Raw genomic sequence first — 9,452 nt, 5'->3', positions numbered from 1 at the left:
TGTTCTTATGAACTGTACCGTCTTTAACTCAGATTCTCTGAGCTACGTAATATTTTTATATCATTTTCAGGCATATTAGTTGAGTTTTGCATTCAAATTTAAGAAATCACACCAAGATGAGTAAACATTTTGACTGCCACACCTGATAATTAAGAAAGAATTCTGGCTTCATAAAATCCCTGATTGAAGGACCCAAAGCATAAGAGAACTTGTTGTCTTTACCTTTTATCACCCCCATTTTTCTCTAGATCTTAACTTGCACTTGCTCCCCAAGAGACAGCCATATGAATTGTGGTTATCTCCCCACAGCCTCCATTGCTGATCTCCGGGAGAAAACCCCTATTTCTTTCTCCATTGTTTCAGTCAGCTCCCGAGTCCCATGCTCTCCTCTGAGTCTGTCACTCAGTGGAGAGATTGAGACTCCACATGGATCCACTACCCCTGCTCCACACAGGAAAAATTGAAACTAAGAATGGATGAAACAGCGTTCCTCAGTCACTCCATAGACTCCACAGTTTCATCCCCCACCACAATGGGCTCTTTGTGACACTTTGGGAAGAAGTTGAGAAAATTCGTTCCTATTTTATCAATATTTCAGAGAAGTTGAGATTTACACACACAAAATATGTACAAATCCAATTCCTCACCAATACTGTGAAAATGCCCTCTGTACATCTAGGGCTGTGTGAAAAGACACCACAAAACTTAGGGAATTAAAACAGCACGATCAGGTCTTCATTCACACATTTGCAATTGGGAAATAGCTCCTTCCATGGGCATCAGAGGAGAGGTTCTGCTGGGATCTGAAAACCTCAGGGCCAAGACGCTTGCGCACAGGTAGCAGGGAGTGCTGGGCTGGCTCAGAGGGAGCTCTGACAGGCTGAGGGATGAGACACTGTGATGCACTGAGGCCAGGTCATGCCAGCTCATGAGAGAAAAGATAGGTGTGACACTTTTTATCCCACTCATAGCTAGCAGGATTTGAACCAAAAAGATTTACAAACACTGCATATCAGAGTTTTGTTTTTCCTAGAAAGCTGCTTGCTCTGGGTTCTCTAGCTCATCCTTGCAGGTGGGTTCAGTTCCTTTTTTTGCAATGCTTAGACTTCCTCCAAGTATTGTATCTGGGCTTCAAAGGCACTAGCACTCTTAGTATATGTGGGATGCTGGGGGGAAAAAATCATTCACCAAGTAACTTATAAACAACAAAAATACATTTCTCAGTGTTCTCGAGGCTGAGATGTCCAAATCAAGGTGCCAACAGATTTGGTGTCTGGTGAGGACCAGCTTTTTGGTTCATAGATGGCACCTTTTCACTGCTTCCTCACCTGAGGGAATGAATGAAGGAGCTCTCTGGGGCTTCTTTGTCAGGGGCACTAACGTGACTCATGAGGACTCCACCCTCCTGAACATATCACTTCCCAGAAAGCCCCACCTTTTCATGCTATCACCAGGGGAGGGATTCCAACATATGAATTTCAGAGGGACAAAAACATTCAGGCTGCAGCACCATCCAATACACAGGAAGTGAAAGATACCAACTTCTTATGACCTTAGCCCAACAAATGGCATGGTGTTAAGTCAGGTGTGTTCAACTGGTCAAGATGTCACCCAATCGAGACTCAACAGGAGACATTTTTACCTCCATTTTTATGTGAAAAGAGTCAGGGATTTAGGGCCATATTTTAAAACAGTTCAAGGAAGTTTTTTCCTTATGGTTTATTGTAAAATAAACCTGCTGCAATCGTCAACACCAGACACACAGACAGCTTGTGAGAGGCAGCTGTGAAAGGCAGACAAAGGGCAGAGACTTGGAGCTCCTGCCTGCCCCAGCTGGATCTGCAGGCCTGGGAGTGACTGTGTGGCACAGGCAGCACCAGGACCCTCCCTGCAGGACAGTGGACAAAGGGCTGAGGGGAGGGACAGGGCGATGCACTCTGAGGAGCTGGGAGGTGGAGGGTCCTCCTCAGAGTTCACCTCCACGTAGCCCCTGCTCTGCCCCACACTAACACGCATGCTGTGTTCCATGACTACTCTTTCCTACCAGGTCAAACCATCACCCCAGGGCCCTGCCCAAGATCCACACACACTGTGTCTGCTGAGGCCACCAGACACCATAAACGTGTGTGAGAATATACGTGCTGCTCCTGGAAGCTTCTCTCCCCTCACACCTACAACCCCACCCACGGCTTCAGAATGTTTACCCCAGACTAGTGATGTCAAGGTTTTCATTGAGTCTAGACTCACTTCAATATTCCCTAAAATTCAAATGCATGTGTCTGAAAAAACAGCTTCAGCTGCATCTACATACAGTGTCTACAGTGTGGACACTGATTGTCTACACTGGCTGCAATCAGTGGAAAATATCATGCTGGGGTTGGGGGCTATGGATCAACATGGAAGTGAAAGTACTGTAAAAAATTTGTAGACATAACACCTTTTTTGTTTAAACCACAAAATTCTGCCAAGTTTCTGGTGCAGCCAAAAGAGAAAAGTGAAAAAGACCACAGAGAAGAATCTCTCTGTTCTCATTTGAGTTTTGGAGTTTGAGAATCACCTGGGAAAGGATGGCGACAATGCCTAGGTGTGACCTCAGCACAGACTGAGACCCTTCTGGGGCTCTGGGCTGCCGAGTCCTGACCGCAGTCTATGGAGGAGGCAAGGATGGGAGAATGGCCATGAGGCAGACACAGAGCAGCATCCCAGCAGATGATTCCCAGTCCTGCAGCCAAGAATGGGAGGGAAGGAGAGCACAAGACTGGGTTGGGGCAGAGAAGGCCACCTCTCCAGGGACAAGAGCCACCAGTGACTCTGAGCCAGCTGGAGGGTCTCTGTTCTCCCTGAGCTCCCCAAATTGCTCTGGGTGCTGCATGTAAAGCCACCGCCTGGGCCAGGCCACACACCTGTGGCAGGGCCGCTGCACCCACTCTCCCTCTTCCTGGACAGTGGCCAGGTTTCTGCAGGACGCACCCATGGCCCCTCCAACACTGTTGTAAAGATTCTGGGCATCAATTTGTCCTCAGTGGGCTGACAAAGTCCCTTACATTTCAAAACCAAATCCTCACCACTAGTGTGCTAGCCACTTTGCAGCAGGCCCTCCATGTACTGGGACATCGTGTCTTTGGAGACAGCTATACCCCACTTGTCCATTCTGCTGAGGCCCACAAATGCCATCACCCAGAAGCCCTTCACATCCACTCGGGACACAGCAGGATACAGTCTGTAGCTGGCCCAGCAGGTGATCTCTCCAGGACATGCCCGGGTCCCGGGTTCTGAGTTTCATGGGGAGGCCCTCACTACCGCCCATCACAACTCTCAGAGCCTCTGGACAAAGCACACCTGTCCTGGCTATGGGCTTCTGCACATGTAGTCTTCCAGGGACCGGAGCTCCTTATGTGCTGGGTGGAACAGGTGTTCTCTTTTCGTGGCGTTTCTTTGCTTTCTCCTTTAGAACCACACCTATCATTGATTCAGATGGAGGCTCCCACCTCAGGACATCACAACACGAGGGTGGGTTAAGGGAGTCTCATTTAGTCCATCGTCCCCAATCCACCAGCCTCCTCAAGCAGCACGGTGGCCTCCTAAAGTCACGGTTATTAATGTCTCTGGATGTGCTATGGACACCCAAGGCACCAAGGTCCTTCCAAGGGCCCTCACTTTTTTAAGTCTCAACCCCATGGCCACCACCGCCTCATCACAATTGGGCTAGACCCACTTTGGTGCCCACCTTGGTCATCACAGAAGAGTTAGCTTCTTTTTTCCCTTACAGATAACATCATTTACATGTTCTGCAATAATGAGACCTCCCCGTACCATCACAGGACATCCACCATCTCAACATCAAACATTTACTGAACAATGGATCGTGGATGGATAGTAAACTACGATCTTCTGAGGACTGACGCCCCAGGCCCACTGGCACCCAGCAGGACCACGAGGCTTTTGCTAGACCACACCTCTCCATTTCACATGCAGCTTCTGGAAAAAGCTCCCGTTTTTACCGGTTTTAAAGGTTAGCTAATGTTTCCCACTTACTCTTCCTGGCAGGAAGTAGGGATTATTGCTCCAGAACCCACCGAGGGTGCAGTCAGAGGCAGTAAACGAGGAGAAGAAGACTTCAAACTCGAGACACCAACTACATCAGGGAAAGACCATATGGAAGTGCCATCACCAAACGTTGCCATGGGGGAGAAAGGCTCCAAGGAAAAGTGGGTGCCAGCCAACCCCATAATCAGTGTCAATATGGAAGCACTGGGAAGAAAGCCCCGAGTGACAAGATGTCAGTGTTCTCTATGATTGGCCTTGCTTGGTATCTTATGTACGAATGGCTTGTGGGGTAGCTGTTAAACCCAGGCCTGGCAGCCTAGAGGGCTGCTGGAACAGGACAGCCCTAGTCAGAATTTGTACTCCAGGCTGGAAAACTGGGAAATTCCCTGTAAGCCCTGTTAGAGGGGCCACACCCCAAATACAACCTGAACTGTGTCCAAGGTGGGCAACTCAACTCTTCGATATTGAATGGGTCCCATGGCACCAATGCTGAAACACCAGCAGCCCTCACAACCACAGATCGTGTTTTAAGGATGAGGAGGTAGTTCTCTGGATGCACAGGCTTCAATCCAAATGGGCTCACGATGCCGCAGCACACACCCAGACTGCAGCATGAAGAGTTGGAGCCTTGCATTCACAGAAAGCATCCAGACATGATCATTGGCTCAGGGATACGCCTGTGCTCTGATGGGTACGAGTTAAGGATGGAAACCTCCTATGCCTCCCAGGAAGCACCGCTCAAGCTTTTGCTAAATGCTTCTCTGAAGACCCACAAGGGCTGAGAGGCTGTGCAACAGCAGCAGTAAAGGGAATGCCCAGACTCCCACTTCCCTTCTTGGGTGGCCATCTGGAAAGGCCACCCCCACCCTGATGGCTAACGCTTCAACCAGTTCTTGGCCCAGATGATCCTAGACAATTGTTTAACCTTAAACTGTTCATTGGCCAAGCAAGTAGGTGATTGTCCCCTCTGGGGAACCACATGCCGCGTGTACATCCATAACTCAGGACAACCCAAAAATGTCTGTTCCACATAGCAACAGATACCCAGGTAGCACTCAGTCTCACCTGGGTGTTCTCCAACATCCCAGCTCAGCCAAATGGCTTTGATTTGTTTTTATGGTTAGACCCCATGTCCTCGGGACACTGCTTTAGAAACAGATTCCAAATCCTCCTCTGTGTGTAGGTGGCATTCCTATCCTAGTCTCTTTGCAGGGTGTATACTACGATATGCAGCCAGGCTGTCCCAGAGGCTTTAAATATTCCCTTGATGCAGGTAGTTCACCTCAGCCACAGCCAATGCATCACAGGGTCAGCTGTGTTAGGAGCCATTGAGAATCCATAGGTGGTTGCTGCCTGGGATTGGCCTTGGCTGACCAAGGTAGAAGAGGGGTTCCTCTGTGGAGTTCTACTTTAACCTCACCTTCCCACCAAATTTCTCAACTGTCCTTGCCACCACAATTATTTAATGGACCCAACAGAAAGTAACCCCGGAAATTAGGACACCACATCCCAAAAGACCTTTAAATAGGGGAAGTCCACTTGCGCACGGCTGCTCCTTGCTATAGAAGACCTGGGACAGAGGACTGCTGTCTGCCCTGTCTGGTCGCCCTGCCCAGATAAAGGATCTGTAAGTAATACAAAACTTAAACTTTACACTGAGTTTTCGTCATTGAAGCTATGCCTCCAACCTGATCTCTGACTGTGGGGCCACCCCAGAGGGACCCAGCGGGTGAATCTCTGCTGGGAACGTCTGTCTGGACCTCTGGTGGCTGCTGGGGACAATGGCTTCCAGCTAAATTAATAGAGAAACTCAAGCAGTTTCCTTCTAAACACACGAGTCCTAGTTGACATGTCCAATATAGACAATCGCAGGTCTTTGGAACATTCTTTTGAGAAAAACCTATTTAGATCCTTGGTCAGTTTTTCAATCAGGTTGTTTGATTTTTGCTATTGAGTTGTTCAAATTCCTTATGTATACAGATATTTGCCCCTTCTGCCATGTAGGATTTGCAAATATTTTCTCTCATTGTTTCCTTTGCTGTGCAGATGCTTTAGCGTTAAATGCAGCCACACTTGTCTGTTTTCCCTTTTATTGCCTGTGCCTTTGGTGTCATAGCCAAGAAATCATTACCTACATCAATGTCAAAAGCTTTATCCTTATATACACTTCTAGTAGTTTATGGTTTCAGGTGTTACATTTAGGTCAATTCATTCTGAGTTAATGTTTCTACATGGTGTGAGATAAAGATTTAAATACATACATATATAAAATCATGAGGTAGTGTACACTATAAATATACAATTGTTAATTGTTACTCAAGTCTAAATAGAGCTGGAAATAATAAACTTTTTTTTTTTTTTTACCTAAACAACTCATGTCACTGAGCTTATTTCACCTTTAGCCTGATAAAATCATTGTCCTCTCCACCCTGATTCCTACAGGAGACTACTCACCCCATAACCTCAAAAACCTCTTCATGAGGATGGTAAGTCACCTGAATCCTGAAGTGAATTACTCTCTATTCCATTGGAACTCATATAGGACACCAGAATCTAGACCTCCAGAGAGCAGCAGGACCCATCTTCAGAAACTAAGAAGCATTTGTTCCCTGAGCCTGTCGAATGAAAGTGCAATTTCTATTCTTTTTGGAATGTTAAAAAGTAAATAATAATATTTAAGCAGGTGAACGTAGGAGTAACATAGCAGGGTCTTTCTTGTCGTTATCAGCTCCAACCTAGCACAGACATTAAATGTACAGGTTTATACTAGCATGAAACTGAGAGAACAGGAGCATTCGAGCAACCTTGAGACCAATGGGCCTCTCTTATAAAATGCACACCTCCTCTCACTGAGGGTGAAGAAGGCTTCTTGTCTCTGAGCCTTCTCCTAGTAGAGCTATAAATCCAGGCTGGCTTCTCCCTCCCCACACATCCGCTCCTGCTCTCCCTCCTCCAGGTGACTCCAGCCATGAGGACCCTCGCCATCCTTGCTGCCATTCTCCTGGTGGCCCTGCAGGCCCAGGCTGAGCCACTCCAGGCAAGAGGTGATGAGGTTGCTGCAGCCCCGGAGGAGATTCCATCAGACAACCCAGAAGTGGTTGTTTCCCTTGCATGGGACGAAAGCTTGGCTCCAAAGGATTCAGGTGAGAGAGGCAGGCATGCAGAGCTGCTGAGTCTAGAGGGAAGGATGGGAGACAGGTTCCAGAGTTGGGTCTCAGCAGTCTATGTCACTGAGGTGGCTTCACTTAGCATCTCTGGGCCTTGATTTTCTCAACTATAAATTGAACAGAGAGCCAAATAAACCTGAGAAATTTTATTTCTCCAAAGACTTGATTCCAAGAAACATCTGTGAAATTCACTAAGTTTAAGATATGAAGAGACAGACTAGTTATTTCTGGATCTAAACAAGTAGACTTAATTATAAAGAGAACATTTTACTCTATCTATAGACGAGCCTTTAAAAACTGGAGCCAAGCCTGAGGGTATGTTCAGATGTGTGTTTGATGGGGCAGGAATGCAAAAATGAGAGCAAAGGAGAATGAGTCTCAAATTCTGTGTGACCAGCACTGCTCTGCGTATTTATTCCTATTGACTGAGGTTGTTCATGCTACTGGCTGCAATGCAGCCAGCATCACCTGTCAGCTAGCATGTGACTTCCCCAAGATTCTTTTTCTTACCCATTGCTAACCCTATACTCAATTTCTGATGCTCTCCCTGTCCCAGGCTCAAGGAAAAACATGGCCTGCGCTTGCAGAATACCATCGTGCCTTGCAGGAGAACGTCGCTATGGGACCTGCTTCTACCAGGGAAGAGTCTGGGCATTCTGCTGCTGAGTTTGCAGAAAAAAGAAAAATGAGCTCAAAATTTGCTTTGAGAGCTAAAGGGAATTGCTATTACTCCTGTACCTTCTGCTCAATTTCCTTTCCTCATCCCAAATAAATGCCTTGTAACAAGATTTCTGTGTTTACACCTCTTTAAAGTGTGATACGTGTCTGTGTCAAGATACTTGGGATACACGTACCAAAAAGCAAAATCAAATTTTTGAACAATATAAAATTCCAAATTCCAGGAATTTCAAGCAAGAGTTTGGGCTTCAGACCCAAATTGAAAAGAAGGCCCATATGACAGCACCGATTTCCACATCCACTGCTCTGCCTTTTCACCCTGCCTCATTTTCTCTGGATCCGCTCTCAAAGAGCTCCCGTGTGCTGGGCATACAATCAGTGTCAGCTTCAATTTCATGCAGTCACAAAATAATTACTTCTCTGGGAAAAAACACCATCCTCTGTGCTAAAGAATTGGAGTTTCATTGAACAATGTCAGATTGTACATTTTCCATTTAAGACATAGGGTTACATGAGATCCACTGAAAAAACTTTCATTAAGAGGGAAATGGGTTGTTAGCAAAGGCGGGATGCATGGAACAGAAAGCACAGCAGCTCACACTGGCATGTCTTCATCAAAAGCACCCTCCAGCCATGTCTACTAAGACCTGGATTTCACACTCATACAGTTGTCTTCACACCCAGAAAATGCACACAGACAAATGCTCCACTGCACTTTACAGCGCGCACTCTCTTGTGTTGCCCTAAAGCTGCTGAGAACCTGATTCTGCCTGGAAAATACAGCTTCAGAGGGGATAAGGGATGAGGGAGGGAAAGCATTTCACCAGGAACATGGTAGCCTTCTTGTTGCTGCAGGGTGCTGAGGCAGTTCAGGGGTCCAGGTACCCAATGAGACACTGCATAGATGGGGAAGCCCATGCAGAACCCCGCGAGGACAGAGTGGGTAATGATCCCAGACTTCTTCTTGTTTAGATGGTGAAGGACACAAATAGGGAATCACGGTGTGAAGACCAGGAGCCTTCTTTGGCTTCATGTGACTGCCACAGACTTGGAATCATGTGGTCCCTGAATTAACTTTCCATAGTATTCTGAACTATGAACTGGATCAAGATGGCTGCATCTTGGGGCATCTGCCAGAGGTCCACCTGACTTTCTCCCAAGGATCTGAGGTCTCAGCTAAAACTTCACTTGGTCACTGAGGTCTTTTCTGATCTCTCAGTTTAAAATTGCAACAAGTTCCCCCTGGTGACCTCCATTCTCCGGATTTTCCTCATTGCTAACTACAGAATTGCAACCATCTCACTCCCTGTACACTTCACTTACTATATGTAACATTTGCTTCCTTACTCTAGAAGGGAAGCTGCATGTTTTGCTAATTGCCGTACCAGAGTGCATGGATGACTGCAACATAAAGTAGGGGGTTAATAAATTAATTCTGATTACATTAACTAATTACATCTAATAGCGCATAACAATATAAAATTATTTATTAATTGTTATTACTAAATTCCATAGGAAAAAGCTAAATTCAACAGAGGTACAGCAGTTCATTTTCTAGAC

At 46.5% G+C, this 9,452-nt stretch overlaps 1 protein-coding gene across 1 annotated transcript; it reads left to right on the top strand.

Annotated features, from left to right (window-relative positions):
• The first annotated feature begins 7,000 nt into the window (after positions 1-7,000).
• On the top strand, positions 7,001-8,002 carry DEFA1 (defensin alpha 1). The gene is made up of 2 exons (XM_024251313.3): positions 7,001-7,190; positions 7,771-8,002. The coding sequence occupies exons 1-2, from the start codon at positions 7,016-7,018 to the stop codon at positions 7,878-7,880; spliced, it is 285 nt and encodes a 94-aa protein (XP_024107081.2). The 5' UTR covers positions 7,001-7,015; the 3' UTR covers positions 7,881-8,002.
• The last annotated feature ends 1,450 nt before the right edge of the window (positions 8,003-9,452 follow it).

Source organism: Pongo abelii, chromosome 7 (genome assembly GCF_028885655.2).
Source record: "Pongo abelii isolate AG06213 chromosome 7, NHGRI_mPonAbe1-v2.0_pri, whole genome shotgun sequence".
NCBI classification, from domain to species: Eukaryota; Metazoa; Chordata; class Mammalia; order Primates; family Hominidae; genus Pongo; species Pongo abelii.
The sequence above is the reverse complement of the archived record's forward strand: the minus strand, read 5'-3'. Positions and strand labels throughout refer to the sequence as shown.

What these genes read in the sequence shown, in the direction of transcription:
- DEFA1 (XM_024251313.3), top strand. Translation starts at nt 7,016, where the DNA reads ATGAGGACCCTCGCCATCCTTGCTGCCATTCTCCTGGTGGCCCTGCAG. An exon ending in CTTGGCTCCAAAGGATTCAG is followed by an intron (nt 7,191 to 7,770) that starts GTGAGAGAGGCA and finishes TCCCTGTCCCAG; the next exon opens with GCTCAAGGAAAAACATGGCC.